General features: G+C 40.6%; 2 protein-coding genes across 4 annotated transcripts in view; one reads left to right on the forward strand and one right to left on the reverse strand.

Moving 5' to 3' along the window:
* Nucleotides 1-127: 127 nt before the first annotated feature.
* Nucleotides 128-9067, reverse strand: LOC146624081 (U2 snRNP-associated SURP motif-containing protein). Its single transcript, XM_085364464.1, has 25 exons — nt 8951-9067; nt 8285-8336; nt 7962-8046; nt 7721-7832; nt 7152-7255; nt 6947-7014; nt 6733-6830; nt 6573-6637; nt 6327-6492; nt 6044-6243; nt 5530-5573; nt 3989-4093; nt 3839-3905; nt 3551-3720; nt 3297-3459; nt 3109-3188; nt 2926-3013; nt 2700-2828; nt 2388-2577; nt 2055-2135; nt 1915-1978; nt 1686-1830; nt 1380-1490; nt 535-707; nt 128-452 (listed from the first exon to the last, which is right to left on the reverse strand). Exons 3-25 carry the CDS (start codon nt 8037-8039, stop codon nt 338-340), a joined length of 2616 nt encoding a protein of 871 aa, XP_085220590.1. The 5' UTR covers nt 8040-8046; nt 8285-8336; nt 8951-9067; the 3' UTR covers nt 128-337.
* Nucleotides 9068-11813: 2746 nt separating this feature from the next.
* The window catches only part of lrch2 (leucine-rich repeats and calponin homology (CH) domain containing 2), a 29707-nt gene continuing 18556 nt past the window's right edge, over nt 11814-22964 (forward strand). The window contains exons 1-5 of one of the 3 annotated variants that reach the window (XM_085363667.1): nt 11814-11878; nt 11910-12148; nt 20800-20944; nt 21201-21327; nt 22075-22180. In XM_085363667.1, coding sequence (XP_085219793.1) covers nt 11814-11878; nt 11910-12148; nt 20800-20944; nt 21201-21327; nt 22075-22180 — 682 coding nt within the window. Of the gene's footprint in view, nt 11879-11898; nt 12149-20799; nt 20945-21200; nt 21328-22074; nt 22181-22964 lie in introns of those variants that run through there. The other 2 variants (XM_085363666.1, XM_085363668.1) reach the window with 2 other exon arrangements.

Here is a 22964-nt window from a genome sequence, read left to right on the forward strand (position 1 = left end):
CCACACAAACTAAAAGAGTGCTTGTCGACAAGTCATTAACTTAACATTTTGATGCTTTTTCTCACGAATCATCTTACACACACACACGCACGCTTCCATCACCAAAGGTGATTTATTTAGTGTCCGAACTTTACAGCGACTTTTGTTTGTTTTAAACCAAACATTAAAACAAAAATAAATATAATTACAGTGTTCATTCTTCATCATATAAAAGTGTACTGAATCTTGCATGGAGTGTTTTAGTTATGACAGAGCAGACGGGTTGGTCTGTTTGAAAGAGCGCTGCAGAAGTGCACTGTGTTACTTTGTGGACAGGAGCACGCACTGCAGAGCTGAGTCAATGTTTGCTCTTCTTTGCTTTCTTGTGTGAGCCACGGGGTGACCGTGACCTGGATTTGCCTGCCTTGTGGTCCGGAGATGGTGATCGGGAACGTTTGGACCGTTTGGGAGACCTGAACAAAACAGAAGATAAAATACTGACTTTAAAGATAACACTCAGGATGGATGCTACTGCAAAAGCATCAGTTGACTTACTTTAAAGGAGAGATGCTCCTTGATTTTCGGGCCTGGTGTCCAGGGTCATTACTACGTCTTCTATCCCCATCGTCATTTTTTCTGCTCCTTTCTTTGCTCCTCCTGTCGTCCTTGGACCTCTCCTTGGATTTTGATGTTGATCTCTCATTCTTCTCTTCATCTTTTTCAAACTCCTACAGGACAGTAAAAACATCCCTGTTAATTTGTAGTTATCCAATTCCCTAATCAGCTCAGTCAGGTTTAATGGGAGTTTCTTTCTAGCAGGTTCTATAACAAGGAAAGTAATTTTTTTTTTTTTTTTTTTAAACCTCTTTGTCATCTTTTTTGGTCCATGGGCAAAAGCAATAAAATGCAGAATTATTTAAATGCAATGAAGCTGCTACATTAGAACACAAGTCCAGCAAATTCTGCTAGTTTTTTTTTCCCCCCCTCTTGAGATCTCCACACATAACATACCCAACAGAGCAACATTTCTAGTAGTGAATATGAACCGTGCCACACAAAGCAAATTGTGCACAAACAAGAACCAACAGCACCTAGGTTAAAATAAACTGCAGCTACAGTTCCTTACCAGTAGATGGTGCAATATTGACAAACATTTACAACTCTGCCACTAAATCATTATTTTAACTGTACTGACCAATTTGAACTAATTTTGTTTCTTTTTTTTCCCACTACACTGTTCATTATTAGAGGATGTGCTTCTATTATACATGAGTGACTTGTATTTTGCTTAAAGTGGGGCTCTTGGGGAGAAAATCTGAGCACCTTTTATTCCTCCACAGGTAAAACACAGTGCAATGTAATTTTAAAGCTATACTAATTCAAGTGGCTCATCAACCCACCTTTTGTAGCAGTTTGTTTCTGTAGTGCTCCACTTGTTGCTGTAAGCTCATTCCAGACTTCCTCTGCCTTTTGCCAGACTCCAGCTCATCTTGGATCTTCATAACCTTTACCTGTGTTATAGTGAGAAAGCAAATCAGTTCTGAACATTTACCAACTACAATCTGACTTATTGTCCAACATGCCTGATGGTGAGTACCACCATCAGGCATGTTTTTTTGTTTTTTTTTTTAAATAAGAACTAAAGGTACACAGTTTTCAGCAAATCTAACTCATACAAAGATGCTTTTGAACAACTTTTCACTTGCCTCTAGCTCTCTCAGCCTTTTCCTTTTGCTCTCAGACATCTGAAAACTTCTGAGCGAGCTTTGAAAAACCGCACTGTCATAGTTTGATAGACTGGAGGAATCGGCACTGCTGTCACTCTCCGAGTCTTCCTCTTGCGAGTTGCCACTGTTGACAGGCATGAGATCCATTTGACTGCAGTCTCTTTTTTTTAAATAAATGTACACAGGAGGCGAGACACTCGGGCCTTACCTCACGTTTGCTTCATCGCCGCTGTCTCGCTCCACCACAGTGTCCCACTTAGATTCAGTCTTTGCTATGAGAGATAAGAGAACAATAAGCACGATGATCTGGGCAGATTGATGATACAGTAACATCCTGACAAGTCTTACCTTGAGAAAACACCCCAGTATCAGTAGTCTTCTCCCACTTAGATAAAGGCACACTTGAGACAGGAACACTGCCTTCATCCACTGGGGAGATAAAACAGCCACAAGGTTAGGACGAGGACAGGTCATCCTTGAAAGGCTTCCAGTTAGATCGTGATAACAGTGACTTTGCTCTTTAATGACTGAGAAATACAGCACAAATCTGTTCCTGCTGAGATCGAGATGCACACTCGTTACTCAGGACGTCAGTGTTTTGATGTATGAGCTGGGTGGATTATTGACTTTTTTGGTTTAAAAAAAAAAAAAAAGAACACTATTAATATGCTGTGGACTCACAAGGCATCCCATCAATGTCATCAGCGGTGACCCCTAAGGGAACACCGTCTATGTCATCAACAGGGACTCCATCCAGAGGGTCCCAGCCCATAGGGCAGCCATCCAAGTCATCCACAGGAGCTCTGTCCAAAGGTATGCCATCTATAGGTGTGCTGTCCATTGGTGCACCGTCAATATCACAGGATACTTCCTACGAAGAGACATGGAAATGCATTTATGTCGAGGTTCATTTACTTTTCAACAAGAAGGGGAGCCTATATTGTTGAAATGGCATCACCAACAGGCAGTAATAAGGGGAGTAATTCAGCTAACCTCTGCCATCTCTGCTAGCTCCTCCCCTGCTTTGGCAAAGCCGAGAAAGATATTCTGAAGGTGGATTAGATAAGGCTGTGGGTAAATGGCCCAGTCCTCCCAAGCTCGAAAACAACTCATGACCTTTTGCTGTGGAGAGAAAGAGATAATATGCACATGAAAATGTTTTGTTGTCCTATTTTTAGTAAATGTCCTTGTGCGAAAAGCAAGCGGATTCCATGATTACCTTAAACAGCTCAGCCTGCAGCCTGGCTTGTATGTTTTTGTGCGCTGCGTTAAGATCTCCAAAGATCTGTGGCAGCTTTGCTTCAAAACTGGAAAGATGAGGGGAAAACTTTAAGATGGTCAGACAAAGCTGAAATAAAATGCGATCAGAGTGCTCAGGCCAAACTTAGGGAAAGTCTCTTACTATTTCCGGTAATACGAGGCACCGGCTACTTTGGCACATGAATTGTGCAAGATGTCTGACACAAGGTACAATCTGGCGATCTGTGAGATTGAAGTGGACAGAAAAGTTCAATATGACCTGGTTATTGTAGCTTTACAGAGCTTCTGTGTAACACGTGTTTTATATAAAGATATATGGAAGCAAACTGCCTTCTTCTGAAGGGACGTCTGGAGCGAGGAGAAGGAATCGGAGACATGTCCCACTACTTCCTCTGCTGCGTCCGCTCGGTCAAGACAGAACATCATGGCATTGGCAATGTCTTCTCTCCCAGCAGCGAGCTCCTTAAGCAACATCTCCAGCCTCTGTCTGTGCCTGAAAGATGTTTACAGAAGAGTCATGTTCGTTCAGTTTAACTGAAGTTACAAGCGTAAATAAATGTCGCCGTGACCGCTAGATGACTTACTCGGCTCGGAGTTGCCCTTTCTTCACCTCCTCCTCATGGGAAACATCATCTTCTTCCTCTTGCCTTTCTTCACTTCTCTGAGAGTAGCTGTTTAAAGAAGGTGGTCTCCACAAAGAGCCTCCGCGGAACATGCGAAAATCTGTCGTCCTCCACTCTGTTGGGGACTCTCCCTGAGGTACGGATGAAAACCAGACAAATTTTAAAAAAAAAGAAAAGATGATTTAAATCCACATGACCCCGTTACTTCCGGTAACTGTTCAGAAACAAGGTTTTGCAGAAACAGAATACCTGAAGAATGGAGAAAAGCTTCCAGCGATAGTACACATGATCTTGGCTTTTGTTGTCAAAAAGGAATCTGAGACAATAACAGATAAATCAAACACGATGCAATTTTCTCTCAACTTAACACCAACACGGGCCCAAGTGCTGCAAACATACCTGTAATGTGGGTTGTTTTTCTCTTTATTCATGATTATGGCTTCAAACACTGGACCTTCACGCACCACAAACTCTATCATCCTGTGAATAAGGAATAACAGATTCCTGTGGGGACAGAGAGGCGCATCAGAGCCAGGTTTAAGATTAAAACTCATAATGCACACTCAAGCATCTCTAACAGTAAAAGGCCCATGAATATTATTGGCAGACTAAATAATCAAGATATACTGTGCTTATGCATGCCCAAATATAATAGGAAAACCACACGTGTGGGCCTGTCTTTTTTCCCGATAACTGAATGTAAGAATGGAGAAGAAATGACACAATCACAATAACTTTTCATGGCTCACGTTGCAAAGCCCCAATCCAAAGTTTAACATTAATCATGAAGCTTCAAGATGCCAAATATGCAAGAATCCTGAGGTCTTGCTATATTTGACTCATGCAAGGCTTTGAGAAGAAAAAAACAGTAATTTATTACTGTGTTTTAGTTGTCAGGGTTGCCAAATTTATGACATCCTGTAAAAATCTTGCTGTCTAAAATGTCTGAAAAAGATGTATCCAGTGGTTACTTTGGATTGGGGCTGCAGACCTGAAACCTGTTTGAACTTGATCAGTGTAGACTGTGTTCATGCAGTTATGTCTGCCACTATAGTTACACTCACATATTACTCTACTATGACCTGAAGGAGCTGCTGGCTTGATTTATGACAAAAGTACTACTCTACTGACATCTGACTTGAGAAAAATCAACATGCCTTCTAGCTGTATCGTCTGCAGTGTCTCAGCCTACCCATGGGAAATCCAGGGTTTAAAATACAGATACCAACGGATATTTACAACAATTGCAATTAAGTATTTAACAGAAAAATAGCTGACAACTGAATGACATGGTGGGAACAAGATGAGTTTTGATGGATTTTTAATAAACTGAAACAAGAATTGCATGTAAACCTCAAGCCATGACATTTGACATGTGTGAGGAATTATCCAAAAGTTCTGCAACTCTGCCCTTAAAAAGCAAACACCAGGCTTAATGTAAAATTGGCCCATCTACCCCTTTCGAGGTTGCTCTGTAGCTCTGGACTGCTTCCAGTGTCGCTCAATCTACAGAAGGCGGGGGGGCCGGGGGGGGAACTGTGCAGCGCACTGATGAGGCAACTGTGTTTTTTGGCCACAACAACAGTCTTCACTAACTGCAAATGGTCAGAGCACGCCTGAGCATGTAGCCTTCTAAAAACAGCAGCTCTGCTGGAAATGGTTTACTGCTTCCCAAGGAGAGGGGAAGGTGACCAAATTTAGATTTTTATCATCACGGGCAGAATCACACCTCCAACAAGTTGCAGATGTCAAAGTATCCACCCACTTACAGCAACTGTAAAACAACTGTGGGATGCCAAGTGTATTTCTAACAGCCCTAAGACCTGAGACTTCCTGCCACAAACAACACATCTGGATAAAAGAACAGTGCACCACAGCCTCTCGCTTATAACACTTGTGTTACAACAGCTGGGCAGTCATAGTAAGAAGAGTGTGTATACCTTTCGGTTGGGATAACCACTTTGACTACGGCTTCGGACAGAGTCTGTTTGTGAAGTCAAACCAAATAGTGAAAACGTTAAAACGTGAGCACTTGTACAGATGAAACACTGCAGGATACATACAGCATAGAAAACGGTGACAGTATTAACGGTCAGTGAAAAGAGAGGGTGACACAGCTGTAGGACTCCAATGAACTATTGTAAAATACTACACAATCTATACAAGCTGAGCTGATTCGAGTAAATAACTGTGACAAATAACTTTTCAAAGCACACATTTACCCTGACTTGGTCACTAGCTATAGTTTCCAAACTTAGATCAACAGCAGGCCTTTCCACAATAAATAAGTAAATAATAATAATAATAATAAAATAATAATAATAATAGTAATACTGATAAATCTGCAGGTCTTTAAAGAAACAGTTTTCCTTTAATTGTCACACTCTTATTCCTAATTCATTACATCACCATACAAATGCAGTTAACACCAATTACTTGTGGATGAGATTTTACCTTGTCAAGCTCTTTTTTAGACATGCCCAGCGGCTTGGTGAAGTCATTGCGGAAGCGATCCCTGGGCTGAGCATTGAAAGGCAGGCCGGACGGCGGCGGCGGTGTGACTCTCACTCCCACCGGCGTGTAGAGTGGCTGAGGTGGGATGCGAGCTGGTTTGCCCCATCCCAGCTTCATCTCAAACCCCATAATCACTTTACCTACAAAGCAAACCATATTTCATTGTGCTGTGAGAAAAACAGCTGTGATATGTAACAGGGGTATTTTTAAGAGTCACCTGTACCATCTAGTGCAGCCAAGGCTCTCTCCGCATCTTTCCGTGTCATGAAGGCCACGAATGCTCTGTTAGAGGTTCTGCAGCGCTCCTCGTCTGTTCGGGGCCACATAATCTTCACACTGGCCAGGGGACCATACTTGCAAAACTCTTTACAGAGCATTTCTTCATTCATCTGAAAAGTAGTAGAAATTTAAAGCGAGGGTCGTACGTGAGCAATATGTTGAACCTATGCAAGTCTGTGTGGACCTTTACCTTTGGACTTATGCAGTTAATGTAGAGATTAGTGGTGGTTGGCACTGTCAGGTCATCATATAACGCTGTAGGGTGAAAAAGGGCTTGATGTTAGGTCAATTTAAAGGTTACCAAATTGATTCAACTAACAACAACAGTAATATCAAAGGAGGGGTTTTACTTGATCGTCCTGATAAAGGCGTGTCCAGATCTCCATAATGTCCTCCACCGGAGTCAGTTTTCTTCCTTTTATGTCTCTCCTCACGCTCTTCTTGTATTCTGTATCCCCACACATGAAAACAGATTTACATGTCCCAAGAAGATAAACATATTTCACAGAAACATGATTTCTAGCACATTTTTGAAAAATAAATTAAAAAACAAAATCAACTTACAGCTTAAGTTCTTCCTTGAATAGTTCGAGATTACTCTTCTTTTTCTCTTCTGCCTTTTTTTTAAAGGTCTATCAAACAAACAAACAGCTGGTTATTAAAAACGTTCAAACACTGAAAGCTAAGGCTAATAGGACCGTATTTTTACATTAATACTTAATCAGATATTATGCATTTGATCCAAAATAAAAAAAATGAATAAACTTACAGACTTTTTGCTTTCAGCTGACGGTGAGACATGCTGGGACACGTGGACAAACTTGGTAGCAGGTTGGTAGAGCTTACTTTTCTTGACCTCTGCTGCTTCCTCCTCTGCAAAGATTAAGACAACCCTCGAATACTGATCCGGCTTATTTATGTAAACGCTTTCATTGTTATGACTTGACCCTGAACACCATTCGGACAGAAAGTGGCACTGGTTCCAAAAACAATTCATATAAACTCACTCACAAGTGAACTAAATGAGATGTCTGTTCATATAACAATACGTTGAGCAACTATGTTCAACTATAAGTAATCCTATAGTCCAGTTCTCCCAGAGTTCACAGAGTCTCTGAATTTTATTAAACCATCACAAACATGTGGCCCTTAAAAATGAAGATGGTGAACTATTTCACTGCTGAGTCAGGCACTCAGTTCATTATTATTATTATTAGTATTTTAAACATGCAACTTGAAATCAGGCTTGGTCCTGACATCCCACTGCTGAACAAAAGGAACATAACTGCAATGTCGCTAAATCACATCATGATGCTTGTGAAAACCCTCGCTGCTCACCTTTAGTCGCATTCACAATACCTCCACGGACAAAAGTTTTCACTCTGCTTTTCTCGCTGGTCTCAAATGAAGCCAGAAATTCTTCAAACACCTCTGCTGCTTTTTCTTCCTCCTAGACATACAAGGAAACACTATTTGTATTAATTCATTACCATATGATCTTAATAAGGTTTTATTTCCGCCAAACATTCAAAAAACACTCTCCATCGTATCTAAATGTTACATCGCAAACCCCCTGCACCTTTTTTTTGAGCTCCTCTTGTTCCTTCTTTGTGAGTGTTTTCAGTGGAGCTGCTGGTTTCCCCTTTCTATCTGCCATGCTCAAGCTGCAAGCAGTACATAATAATACACAAGGGTGGAAAAGTTCATGTTAAAATGCCTTTCAATTGGTAGCACAGAAGCAATTGTAGAGCTAGCACTTTCTTGTAGCATTTTCATGCTTTGATAATAACAGTAAATCTTAAAGAGAGCTCCCTGATCCAGTGGGAGGAAGAGCCCACAGCAGCAGACATGCACTGAAGGGCAAAGCAATAGAAATCTCTGTCTTCTGTTGAGTCATCTTACCGATTTAGTGTCACTTATGGCATCCTTTCTTTGGTAAGATATTGGATACAGACTATTAAAGGAGAAAAACACAGAGTATTAATCGCCAAATAAAATAAACAACACACAGGCTTAGAAAAAACTAGTGCTACTCATCAATAACCACACACAGTGCTAACCTATGGTACCAGGGGGGTGGACACTGGAGTGTTTACAACCCTTAAGTTTGATAGTTAAAGCCAAGAAGATGAAGTGCATTAAACTAAGAGGCTTTTTGAACAATAAACATGCACTACTTAAACAGAGAAGCTGGTCAGGTCCATCTGGAGCAAATAAACGTGTTTAAAAGGCCTGGACAACACACAGGCTACCATTCCACTTTGCTAATGTTAGCTAACGAATAAAGAGCTAGCCCACCCTTAACCTTCACATGAATAATGCTAGAGCTTATATTTCCTCTGTCAACCTATGACCCCAACAATTCAGTAACTCGGACACATTTGCATCTTTCATAATCGCAAACACCTCCCTCAGTGCTAACACTCACACAGAGCTCAGACACTCTTAGCTAGCTAACATAACTGTCTCTTTATGTTGTTCTGAAACGCCGCAAAAGCGCCGACTGACCGCGCAGGACAGCGTTTAAACCACAGTGCATGCACACAACCCGATATAACCGCAACTTACAACGTGTGTTAAGCTATTGCTTCACCATTTGTTTGCGACTGACAAGTGGTTTTTTATCACATCGTGCTAGCACGAAACGAGTGGAGCTCCTGTGAGAGGACGCCTGCTCTTCTCTGCTCGGTCCGCAGCTTAATTAAAGGAGTCCGTATCTCTGTGCGCTCATACTCCACTCATTACGGAGACTTCTCTTTCTTTCATCTACCTGCTGCTACAGTTTTGCCTCCTCACGTCCAGGTTTGTGGTGGTCACCGGCTGTGGGGTTTTCATAAATCTCATAAATGTCAGTTTGGGGTTTAAACAAAGAGAGAGAGAGAGAGACCCCTTTATTTATTAAAGTGCAAGAGGCTGATTTAAAGCACTTTTGAACACCAGTGGACAAAAGACAGTCCGAATCAATTACTGATTATATGTGACACGTGTGATGGAAAATATTAAGGTATATAAAATAATTATAATAAATTCAAAACGTGCCCCGATCATCAAGCTGCAAAGCAATTGGTGGACCTTGGCTTACTTGTTTTCATGATCATTTGTACCCATTATTATCCAGTCCAATCCAACTTTATTTATAGACTTTAAAACATAGTTACCAAAGGATAGCCATAAAAAACAATAACCACATATTAAACAAAAAGGAAAAATAAATAAAACATACTACAAACTACAAAGAAAAGATGTACAATAAATTAAAATTAAAAATACATTAAAAAAAATTAAAACTAATCAAATAACTGACTAAAACTGATTAGAAGCCAACTCTGATACTACTCCTAAAATGCCTTGAAGAAAGTGTGTGTTTTTAAAGTGTTAGGTCCAGCCTAATATGGAGGGGCAACGTTGCTGTCGTGGCAATTTGGGAGCCACACCAGCAAAAGCTTGTCCCCCTGGTGTTTTTTCAGACAAGGAGTGACTGGTCCTTGTTGTCCACTTTGAGGAGTGTATATGTGTTGAAGGTCTGCCAGGTAGGAAGGAGCTAGGCAGCTAAATATTTTTTTAATTAATTCTTAAATGGACAGACAATCAACGTAAAGAGGCAAGACCCAAGGAAATATGTTCATGTTTAGGTGTCCCTGTCAGCAGACAAGCTGGGTTTTTGGACTATTAGTAGGCACAATAATGAGGCCTGATCAATACCAACAAAAAGTGCATTACGGTAATCAAGGTGAGTGGTCACAAATACGTGTAAAACTCTCTAACTCACAAAAGTGATAAAAGACACAAGTTTAGAGAATTGCCTGAGATGAAAACTGTATTTATTTTGTCAATTTTAAGATTTATGCATATTTTTACCCCAAGGTCGGTAAAAACTGGTTCGTGAATCTGACAGTCATCTACATAAAAATGAAATGAGACATTGTGTTTGTTAAATGAGAGCACATCAAATAAATAAAAGAAAGGGGTCCAAGGATGGATCCTTGAGGTACACCACATGGGAGGGAGATGAACAAAACTTACCAAGTGAGACAGAAAAATATCTGTCAGGTAGGTATGACTTGAACCAGTAAAGGCAGGACCTCTGCCAACATGATGTTAAATGTTATGATCTAAAGTGTCAAAGGCTACTGTGAGATCTAAAAGCACAAGTATAACAGAGTCCCCAAAGCCAGTGGTTTGAAGAAATAATAATAATTTAAAAAAAATTCAAAAGTACTTTAAAAACTTGACTGAAACACCTCAAAAATATTGTATTTGAAAAAAAGGCTGCAGCTGTAAGGCCACTAGTTTTACACACGTGGTACATGTATAGAGAATAGTTTTGATTAATGAACATCACAATACACAGTTTAACTGAAACCTTATGTGATATTAAATGGAAAATGAAGCAGTATAGTAAATGTCCACACACACCTGCTGTCGTCTATTTCCTATCTCTACCTTAGATTAAAAAGTTTCAGGTCATAATCCGCTGCCTTCATGAGCTGCATGTCAACATACAAAAAGTGGAAACTTTTATTAAAATACACATCTTTCTGTTTTCCTGTTGTCATTAGCTAACACCACTTCTGCTTGTTTTGGTCATTTTAAAAGTATTATGTCTGCAATAGCTAATTAGGTTTTAGAGAGACTACTAGCCTCATTAGAACAGGGCAGATTAAAAGAACTACATTCAACCTATGATATCTTGTTGCTATGATAAATACATATATAAATATATTGATAATATACAGTTTCAAGATCCAAAGTTTAAAAGAAAAACGTATGGTACAATGTGCCATGCTCAAACTGCAAACAGTGCAACAACAACAACGTATGGTGAGACACATTTTGCCATAGATAGATAGATAGATAGATAGATAGATAGATAGATAGATAGATAGATAGATAGATAGATAGATGGCACATGAGGGTTGTTTTGGATAACCTTCAGTTTACTTTAGCACCATTCTGTGACATTACTGGGATAGTGGAATGCCCCATTAGGACCCGGGTATGATGGTGGAGAAGTTTTCACAATGACTGAAGAGGATAATTATTTGACTCACTGTTCAGACAACCAGGAGCAGTAAAGCAGTAAATGATTAGTGATATCCAGTGAATGTGATGAGAGCTGTACTATAGAAACATTTTAGATTATATATGTTTTATTTCAATGTTATAATAAACCTTTATACGCTAAACATTTTTTAAATAACTATCTACAGTGCACCAATTAATGTGCTATGCTTGTGCCCCCTGTGTCATTCTGGGTCTCCTGTTAAAAGGTGTTTATTACCAGATGGAGAGAAAAAAGGGTTAAAAGCCCAAAATGGCCACCATATCCCCTCATCATCATCATCATCACCAGCAGCAGCAGTAGTAGCAGCAGCAGCACCAATACCTCAGAAGCCCATCCCCTAGCGTCCGTGCTGGGAATGTACCGTGTATGCGCATGGGCGGAGAAGCTGCCGCTGTGCGCTGTTATTATTGTAAGAGTAATTTCTTTTTTTTCTTTTTCTTTTCTTTTTTTCTTTTTCTTTTAAAAAATGGCGTCCAGTCAGGGAGGCGTGGGAGCTGTCACCGCTCTACAAAGCCATCACTATCCCACCGGACCTCACTGGAGCCCGGGCATCACACCGTTCCAGCAGCAGCACCACACGGCCCGAAGCCTGGACCGGGCTCTGGAGGATGCCGTGTGCTCGGGGATACTGAACCTGAGCGGCAGGAAGCTGAGGGAGTACCCGGGGATGAGCTACGATCTCACCGATACAACACAAGCAGGTGGGTTGGTGTGCACGCGTGAGGACTACAGGAAACAAAACGTAAACCAACAGAAAACACGTACTCGTGGATGAATGCAGCATGTCCGCATTGTGCATGGATTTTATCTCGATTTTGTGGATAAAGGCGCAATAACGTGTAGGATTATGATAACGTGACATTATTTATAGGAGTATACCGTGTACTCCGCGGACTTCTGTAAATGCACATTTGCTACATCCTGCTTGTAATTACTGTCCACCGGGGCTCGTATATCTGTAGTTTAGTGCGCTGTTGTGTTGGTCGACGCCAGTAGCTTTCAGTCCCCCCCCCCCGAGACACATGAATGAGACGGCAGGCGCACCCAAGTAGGTGCTGTGCAGTGGTTTGCACACCAAGCTGCAGCTGATTCGGCACGGGGCAGCTGGAGCACTACACGAATGAAGACTGCGGCAACGAAGAGTGTGATTCTTGCTCAATGAATATCATTTGTGATGAACATGTGGCACACACACGCGCGCGGCTTTTTTCATATTCGGCACAATCAGACAAAAGATGCAGGGTACTTGCTGGCAGCCTCACGCCCCTTTGGTTGCTTGGCTGTATATGCCCATATAGTGTAGCTTGTAATGTACCAGACAGGAGGAAGACACGGGTTTACTTTTGGTTTCACGTGTAGGCTGATTCCTGTTTTAACCCATGTCTTTATTGGGCGATCTTTTTCTGGGTCACCCTTAACCGTAGTTAGTGGGTCAGTATTAGTGTCACGTTTTTCAGCAGTCTGTGTTATCAGTGTGAGGTCATACATACATAAGTTTTATTGGGAATGGCCTGACTTCAGTGGCTGTGCGTTTAATTAGGGTAGACATACATATATTCATCTTTTTGCACACATTTGGTAATTTTGGTAATACTGGCTTGCTATTTATCATTTCCAAGCATTAACATGAGCATGTGGAAGATGCCAAATCTCAGAAATGATAGTCTCCTCCTCTGATGTGTCCATAGACCATCTGGTGTTAATCTGTCATCATGTGCAGCTCTTACCCTTACCCGTACCCCCAGGGTGTTAAAATTTTCTACTCCAAGATTTCAGAACCTCTTCACATCTAGACAGTCTTCTTTGAGCACACCTGAAAGTGACTTGTTTAATTACTGAATCAAAAATAAAGCAAAAAGCACGATATGCACAGGGCTCCAGCCACTGAAAATCAGTTGTGGGCTTGGTAGGAGGTGAAAGGTTTGCTGAACAAGCAGACATGTCTTCCAGTACTAAGCTATAATCCAACTATTTTCTTACATGCTGCTCTGCTGTTCTTAGTCGTTAGTAATCGTTTTGTGAGTGGGCTTGTCCACCCAGATCTATGGAAATTTGCTCATTTGATAGTCATATGTGCTAATTCTCCAGAATAAACAGGACTTATAACAATACACACCATTAATAACCCAGAGGAGCTCAGGGCCTTTTTGTTTTACACAGATTGCCAGTCATGTTTCGTGACAAACCGCAAAACAGGAAGTTTGGGGTGAACTATTTACAGACTGTTAGGCCGTCTTTGTAATGATCTGCTCTTCTACTAGTCAGCTTTGCTCCATTGAACTTCAGTCAAAACATCTGCCAAGAGTTTTATTTATTTATTTATTTGCGTTTTAAATTTAGAAACAGCTTCTATTATCTGGAGTGCTCATTATAACAGCGATGATAACTCGAAGAGGTGGGAAGGTTTATATTTCTGTGCCAGTGCAATTCAGGTGCTGTAAATGCTGCACGCCTCGCGCTTGTATCTCACGCCTTCATTTCACTCTGTCAAATTAAAGGTGTGCCAGAAGGGAAGTGTCACTTTCAGATGTGCGAAGAGAGATCAACACCTCACGGCGCTACCCTTTACATCAATTGCAATCTCTGCTGCAAATAGAAACGGTGTCATTTTTGCTGGCTCAGTCAAAATCAGATGCAATTTAAAGTTAATTTTAATGCATCTTTTCTTATAAGTCTTTGCTGCAGCTTTCAGTCCTCACTGAACAGTGCCAGCTCTGTAAACTAAGACCCAGCTTGTTAAGCTACATTATTTGTTACACCTGAAAACTGAAAGGCGTTTAAAAAAAGAAGTGGCTCTTGATATGTCTCGTGATAAGCTATTTCGATAACATTGCGTTGCTGCTCTTAGAAAGCGAACGGATTCATCTGACGGCTAAGCAGCAACCAAAAAGGGAGTGGACATCACACGAGGGTGTCCGTTTGCAGTGTGCTGCTGCTAGTTTGTCTCCAGTCGGGTTGTTTTCCCACAGGGAAAGCGCTGAGAATGCTGCCCCGAACTTGTGTAGAAGTGCATGCGGGTTAGTGCATCTATCTGGTTCATAACCCCAGCATGCCTCTACCTGCCATTACCCCACCGCCGCGAGGTGCCTTCACCGTACCTTCACAGGTGTGCGTTATTGTCAGATATTCAGCCAAGTTTACACCAGCTGTTTCTGTGACTTCTCAGGAAAAATGCTAATAAAGACATTTCAAATTGGGATTTCTTGGAGACCATGATGACTCATTTATGGTTTAATCAACAATACTTGCATTAGATTTAGTGTGTGGTTTTATCTTCCATTTTTAATGGCTGTGCCAGAATTGAAGATCGCACCTAATCTGTCATCACACTATAAACACGTCACTGTCTGGCTAATTACTCCGTCATCCACTAATAGTTTGATCTAATATTTAATGGCCAAAATGAAGAGGTAAGTGAAAAAAGGCGTGTAATGCAGTTTTTGTCACAAAAAGAGATAATTTGACAGCCAAGAACAAACCAAAAAGCCCACTAAGATACTGGAAGTCCTTGAAACAGGGGGCCAAAATGCAACTTGGGCATTCTTTATTCGATTTTGTGGGACTTTGTGTGCACAGTAAATCTCACAAGGTGCTGCTGCATTCCTTATAAGTTAAACTCTTCAAGGACGGCCTCCACAAGGACACAAGTATCAAGCAAACATTCTCTGCCTTAATAATCAACCAGTGTAAATACTGAAAGCGCCACAGCTCATTAAAGTTCAAGCAGGCTGACGCCCCCCAAAGGCTTTAAAAGTGCTGCTCATTCTCTGTGCTCTGTTAAATCAAACATCCTCTGTCTCTCCTGAAAGCCTGTGCAGAACAGCAAGCGCTTCGGGCAACAGAGTCGTCCCATAATTATGTCTTATATATGAGACACAACATAAAATTTTCCTTTAAATCCCTTTTTGAGAAAATTGTTAGTTTCCTTTAGTTGAAGGTAGTCTTTGAAAAATATCAGAGATAAAGGCCTTTACTCACCCACGCCTAGACTGGGTTATAGACGCAGGCCTGTATATTAATGATGCCACTGTTAAACATTTAGACTTGAATGTAAAATGATCAGAAAATGAAACGGTGGTCTCTAATTGATTCTTTTCTGTGAAGCAACAGCTTAAAAAGCACTGGAGTTACAAACACGTTCAACAGAAGTAACATTCACATTTTAAAAAGGCACCAAGGACATGTTCACAGAATTTTTCTTTTAGTTCGCAGCTAGGCTTTATCTGCGTGGCGTACGTGCGTGACAAAAAGCTCAACAAATGAAGGTATAACCACAGTAAATTAGAAATGTGTGTGTCATATAACAGAGTGTGACTATTTTAGTGTCGTCTCAAAGTAGGATGTGTTAGAATTTAACAGGAACAATGTGGCATGTCTGAATTTTCCAATCAGACATTTGTAGTGTCCAAATTTGTGTAGTGTGACACAACCAGAGTGTCTGCTTCTTCATTTAAAAATAGGAACATGAATCAAATGCTTGACATGTGATTTAATTTCATTCAATTAATTTCTGGTGTAATAGACTCAGTGAAAAATTAATGTTGGGGTTAATATCTTAGGCGCTAAATGTATAATAAATAGTTTGAACAAAAATCAAATACGTCTGAAAAGCCTATTATCATAGAATAGAATAGCCCTTTACTGTAAATAAAAATAGTAAGGCAGCAGGAATAACTAACAAACAGGAGAAATATATACAAAACAAGGGAAAGGCACACATTACAGATCAGGTTGCAAAGGACTTGGTCTGAGTAGAGTCCTTGTGAGTGGCCTGAGTGATGAGGGTTACTAAGACCATGGCTCAGATTGGTAGGTGGGTGGACAGGGATGCGGTGTAGGTGGATAGTGTTTGTTTACAGACCAAATGGTCCAGGGAAAGAAGCCGTTTCTGCACATCTATAGCATCTATATCTATATTAATGTTTTCGCATATTAATGTGTCTGTGTGTCTGTCAACACCGGGTGCTGCTGAAGCATGTCTCTGCCCAATCCTGAAGCATCTGGATTGGGCAGAGATCAAAGGATGCGGTTCATGGATCAATTGGACTGCGTTAGTGCCTGACGGTGATTACAAGCTCTCACGGACAACCCCTGCACAGTAGCTGAACAAACGCAGCTGATCAAGAGACTACCCGATCTCTAAGGCCAAATCTCACAAAGAGCACTCTGCACGGTCCAACCCGCAGCACCGGACCACACCCAAATCCTGACAGCCATAGTGGCTGTGGCACATCTGCTGCAGGGTGAAAATTAATTAACCCCAATTAATCATCTCCTTGACACCTTGACATGCACCTTCCATGTTTTCATTAAACTGAATCCTGCGGCATTATTGACAGAATACAGTAAATAGAGTATGATGGGCTCATTTTCCTGCAGCTTAGAGACAAATAACTTAGTGATAACAAGCTGAATTTCTAAATAGCAACTTAAAGCTATTTTTATCCTCTCTTCAAAATCAGTCTCTTGCTGATCAGAGACTCACTGTTTGCTCCAGAAGAAAGCAATTAGTATTCATTTTGCTGTGTCATGGAAGGACATATCCAAGCAGCATCTGCACTACGAACACAAATGAATAGATTGATGGTGCCGTGGAGCCTTGGTGGAGTGCTTCTCTGCCTGGTGGGCCTTGTTCTGTGGGAGCTTGAGGCTGCAAGCAGGTGGATTAAAGACCCACTGTGCGCTGCAGATGGTGCGTGGCCTAGGTTGGAGGAGGGAAAAGTGGGAAAAGATAGACAGGCATATAAAGCCTGTCTCCACCTACCCCCCAGCTCCCCCATCACCCAGATGATTCAGCTACTAACACAGAATACCCAGTTGTGGGACCAGATTAGGGTGTGGAGGGAGATGGGGGAATTGACTATATGCAGCTGGGTTACAGCATCAAGGTCCAAGCCTGAGGGAGAGGCAGAGTTTAGTCTTAATGGAAAGCGTGCATACCTTGTGACCTCAGCATTAGTCTTTCCCCATGTGGTAATTTCTGCTTCCCTTAACCCTTTGGCTTCTTTTCCCTTTGTGCTGCTGACTGTGTCATAGTCTGCTTCTCACTTCTGCTTACTGACTGCTGTCAGAGCCCATAGACAACTACACAGTCAGAGCCTATCTGTGGAAACCTGCTTGAGCTTTAAATCCATATTATCTGACCTTAGTTTTCTATAACCACTGTCTGGACGTTTGGTCATTTTAACTGACTAGTTTTAGTTTGACTAGTCACTAGTTTTGCTGCAACTAGTGGCACTTTTGTTTAAATGCTATTGTGAGAAGCCATATTAGGAATCAGACTAGTAGCACCAGAAAGCTAATCTGCTTTCATGTATTAGTGGCATGTATGTAATAAATGCAACTTTCTCTTTTCCCTGGTATTAATTAACAAACAACAAAAACAAGAATTATCCCTCCAGACAATAACTGCTGCAATCAAATGTCCGACAAGTAGTGATAATGACTAAGATCACGGAGGACACTGACATCTGATATAAAGGATATGGAACAAATATCTAGTTTATTATTGATTCTTCAGTTTGTCTCATTCTTCAGGCGGTTTTGTTCTCCTCAAACTATCTTGTAATCTGACCGAATGGGGCGAAAGGTTCAACATATAGTATGTAATGTTAAAATGCAGGTAAATCAGGCCATTTCAATACAATTCGGGTCAGTTTCTTTTCATAGCTGATAACAACCTTCAGTAAAAGTAGAGAAGGTGTTACATTGCACTGGGGATGAATGAATAAAGGCCTTACTTCCCATATTTAAATACTAGATACGATATCCTTCATACTAAACAGTAACATTTAATAGCAGGTAAGTGAATTTAGTTTCATTAAAACCTTTATACTGTAGCTCAGTTGTTTAATAAATAGTGGTGCCTATATGAGGGGATGGAGGCGCAGCAGTGTTTGGTTTTCCCAAGCAAAGGATAGCGCACTTTGGTTATGTGGGACAGAATAATTGAAAGCCTTCTGTTTATCTGGAGCTCTGCAGCAGCAGCTCCTCACTCTAATTATCTTGTCACCCAGAGATAATTCACAAGACAAGATTGTTCACGCGTGCACACACACGCACACGGACACAGACACGCACGGCTCAGGAGGGAGAGCGGGTTGTTCACTAACCCCCTGCTACTCTCCTCATGTTGAAATGTCCTTGCCACGATACTGAACCCTTACACCGAACCCTGGTGTATTATCCGTATGTGAGCATGTGTACAGTAGAAAAACAGAGTTGTAAGACTCAGGTTGCGGTGTAAGGTGCTTTTAGAAAAGTGATGTGCCAATGTGTCCACATTCTCAAAGAATTTAAAGGACATTAACTTGACTTACTGTCAATTTCCTCTGATCTAAACTACTATTTGCCCAACCTTTAAAAAGGCATTAATCTTAGTAGGTAGTGATTTATGTTACTTTGTAGCAGACATCCTCATAATGTAACTGTGTTAACAGATTTAGGTTAGTGAAACACGAGTAGAATACCAACAGCACACACGCAGACACGTACACACATAATTTATAGACACTGAATCAATAAGTGTTTGACGGGGAATTCAGTGCAGTGCAAGGTAACCTTACAAGTATCCTTGTGTTTCTGGTTAAAGTGCACGGGGTCAGTGATTATTTAAGCGGAAATGTGGGCACGATCTAAAGACCTTTAAAAGAAAATAAAGAGTTAAGCTATGCTTCAATTGATCACAGGGCATATTTACATTTTGTTGGCAGGTAGCAGTGAAATTTAATCGTCATGTTTCAGTGGATGAACCTTCCTGTTTTCCTCTTGCAACATAGGTTGAAGACTGAGCCTCAAAGACCATCAGCAGTATATAGGATAAACATTATTTAATATGACTTTCCAAAGTAAGTATTTGGAATACATGTGGAAATTCTGAATGCTGGCTGAGGACAGATATCTGCATAATGAGCTTAAGCATCTGTATCTGTATGCTTCCTTTATTTGACGTTGTTGGGATGAATTCTAAATATTTTATTACAGCAGGCAGATAAAAATGGGGGGTGGAAGCAGAGATTACATTCATGTTCCTGTTGCAGAACAAAAGCACATGCATGTAGCTCATTAATGCATGGCTATGATTTTTTTTTTTAGCAAACTGCCTTCAGCGGTTAAACAGAGCGTGTTTAACCGCTACTTCTGCTGTCGCTTTGTCGTTTACACAAAATATCTTGAACGAAAGGCCTCGTCTGATTCGGTCGACATAAAAATGGTAAAATTGACCTCATTTGTTTGTACAGATATGTTTGGCAAACACGAAAGTGTCCTACTTATCAAATCTGTGTGCTAAACATTCATCTTCTGCCAATTTAGAAGCTAACTTCAGTGTTATCAGGCGACACAACAGACAGCTCGACAAGTTTAGGAGAACTTGTCACATTAGCTGTACTGTCAACAGTTGTTATTGCCATTTGTGGTTACCAGAAGGTGACTCATACTCATTTTCCTTTCTAGCCACACCTTGAAGTTGGCACCGGGTGTTTTACTGTAGGTGACACGTCGTGACAGGATTGAGATGGGTTGGCATTGAACTTGGCAAGGGACAATAGTGACTCCTAAGACGAATTCCTTGTAACTTTGTTGATATCTTAACTAAGAAATGCATGCAAAACTCTTAACATTTAACTGTTGGCGTGGGTTTTAATATGAGTGAAGGTGAACTAAGCTCTTAAACGTGAAAAACAATTTAGCCATTGTGATATGCTGCCATGCTATTATAGCCTTAACAGTTGATAGTATGGTTGTTTACTCTGGTATTGTTCTATTATATATCATAAAATGATTGCAAATATGTTGAATTTGTATAAAAAGACTTATTTCAGTTAAATGCAATCATAGAACTCATTCACTTTTGACCGTTCTTTTAATAAAAAGAGATAAATCCTATAAAGGATCCTAAATAAATTATTCTGTGCCTCAGCAAACCTGATTCTTCTCTTCAAAAAGTAACCCAGAAAAAAAATTATGGTTATTTTATTTTGTTGTTAACTTGTCTTTCAAAAAAAAAAAACGACAGATGTAGGATGAGTTCCAACACTCTCCACTCATTCATACAAATCTAAAGCCATTAACGTGCCACTCCCAGTGAGATCGATGCTGGAAATACTGACGTATGACCCCGCCGGCAGCACTCAAACCTATAAAGCCCAAGACTCTGGTGTAATATTAGACCAACGTTCGATGAAGAGCTACGTTTCCTACTGCTCTGTCACAGATATGTATTGATCAGTGTTTCGAGGCTTTGGAAATGGCTTCTTGTGCAAAAAGCACACATAACTGATGTTAAAGGGTTATAATGAGTTTGTCACCAGTGTGCTTATGCACACAAGTATTCTGTTTCTTCTCCTTGCAGATCTGTCTAAGAATCGTCTCACAGAAATCCCCCCAGAAGTGTGTCTGTTTGCCCCCCTGGAGTCACTCAACCTCTACCACAACTGCATTAAGTGCATCCCAGAAGCTATTATCAATCTGCAGATGCTGACTTATCTGGACATCAGGTGAGCCATTGCTAACACTATACTTTTATTATTGTTTCAGACTCTAATTGAATACAAAAGGAGTGAATGTTGGTATTCAGTTATATGCCAAAAAAGTGCCTGTTCCCCTTTCACCTTACTTACAGGGTGAAAATGCTCATGCGAAAGAGATGTTTCCTCTTTTGCTACAACTCAATTCCCAGTCACCATCGTCTCAGTGTTACACGCTTCTGTATGCTATTTTAAATGCAGGTCATTGTTTTGTCTTTCTCTGCAGCCGAAATCTTCTGACAGTGTTGCCGAAATACCTTTTCAACCTTCCCCTGAAGGTTTTGCTTGTGAGCAACAACAAGCTTGTGTCCATCCCTGAAGAGATTGGCAAGGCCAAAGACTTAATGGAACTGGTGAGCAGCCTGTATACATCAGCCTTTGTATACAGTACAGAGCTTGAGGCACATACACCAGTGTTCTGTCTACACATAACAGAAAACTTAGCAAAGAATCAATTTTAAATTGTGTCTTTAGGCACTTTTTAACTAGCAGCCTGTCACAAAAACACAACCGTTTGTTCCAATTCATTTAGTTGAATCTATAAGAAAATGCCAGATAACACAGTTCAATAGACATAAAATTGTATTTTTACACCAACAAGGTGATTCCCAATAAGCTATTAGCCAAGAACTTGACATATCTCAGCATGGTGTGCAGTATGTTCTTAAAAACTGGACAAAGTGATGACAAAAGAAAATGTGACAGGCCTGAAAGACTACCTGCAGCAGTGCGAGATGATCATGAAAGAGAAGAGAACAAAAGATCCAACCTAAAGAAGAGCTTTTATTGTCCTTCAAGAAGCCTGGAGAACTATGCCTTAGGACTGCTTAAAGAAATGAGAAAAAAGCTGCCTTAAGAGAGTTCAGGCTGTGGTGAAGAATAAAGGTGGTCATACTAAATATGGACTTCCAAGCTCAATAGATTTGTACAAACTCTGCCTTTGCCTTTTATGCTATATTTCTATGTTCTTTGCATGTCTCAGTAAGTTGCTGCACCCATTTCCCATTTTTCTATATGTATGTGTGTGTGAGAGGTGAGAGAGTGAACGCTAATAATTCCGTTTCTCACTCTTTGCCTCCCCCTGCTGGGTTGGATTTCAGGACGTGAGCTCAAACGAGATCCAGGCGCTGCCTGCTCAAGTTGGAAAGCTTCAAGCCTTGAGAGAACTCAACATCAGGAAGAATAGTCTTCACATGCTGCCTGATGGTAAATCCATCACTCATGAAGCTCTCTGTGTGTTTCTTTCACTTGAGACGCATTGATTGCGCATCACTGAGACATTTTGGCATCTATGCCAGACTTTCAGAGCCAAGAGATACAACTGTGCTTTTTATGTTTTGTGTTGCCTGTCTTGTTACTGTTGGCACAGATAAACATAGCAGAAGGCAACTTAATAAATTATAGTAATATATGTCTGAATAACTAAGGATACCTGAATTGACAAGCCCAACTCGAGCAATTCCTACGTGTAGCACATGAATCCATGCAGTCTGTGCTGTTGTCTAACACAGCGGTCCCCAACCCCTGGGCCGTGGACCGGTACTGGTCCGTGGCTTTTTTAGTACCATGCCAGGAGAGTTAAAGATTGGGTGTGAAATTTATGGTTTTGAGGGTTTTTATTATTTTTTTATCGTTATTTTTTAATCGTTTTTATTGTTGACTTGGTTTCCGTGGGTCTTTTCCCGTGTGTTATGAATAAATCTGTACCGGTACTGGTTTTATTTTGTTGTATATATCCACGACACCTTAAAGGCCGGTCCGTGAAAATATATACATAAACCGGTCTAACAGATTAATAATATTTATAAAATTCTGTATAAAAAATCACGTGTTCAACACAATGAACTAAAAAAAATCCCCTTAAAAGCAGTTAGAGATACTTTTACCCATATTTCTACATGCCCTTAAAGTAAGAACCATAGCAAAATATTGCCATTAATTTTGAAGGATGAAATGCATTTTAATCACAAGTCAAGTTAACCCCTTTTTA

Source organism: Diplotaxodon limnothrissa, linkage group LG10 (genome assembly GCF_057381915.1).
Source record: "Diplotaxodon limnothrissa isolate DT_005_m linkage group LG10, D_limnothrissa_male_GT1.1, whole genome shotgun sequence".
Classification (NCBI taxonomy): domain Eukaryota; kingdom Metazoa; phylum Chordata; class Actinopteri; order Cichliformes; family Cichlidae; genus Diplotaxodon; species Diplotaxodon limnothrissa.

What these genes read in the sequence shown, in the direction of transcription:
- LOC146624081 (XM_085364464.1), bottom strand. Translation starts at nt 8,039, where the DNA reads ATGGCAGATAGAAAGGGGAAACCAGCAGCTCCACTGAAAACACTCACA. An exon ending in AAAAACAACCCACATTACAG is followed by an intron (nt 3,906 to 3,988) that starts GTATGTTTGCAG and finishes TTATTGTCTCAG; the next exon opens with ATTCCTTTTTGACAACAAAA. An exon ending in GGCGATGAAGCAAACGTGAG is followed by an intron (nt 1,831 to 1,914) that starts GTAAGGCCCGAG and finishes GCCTGTCAACAG; the next exon opens with TGGCAACTCGCAAGAGGAAG.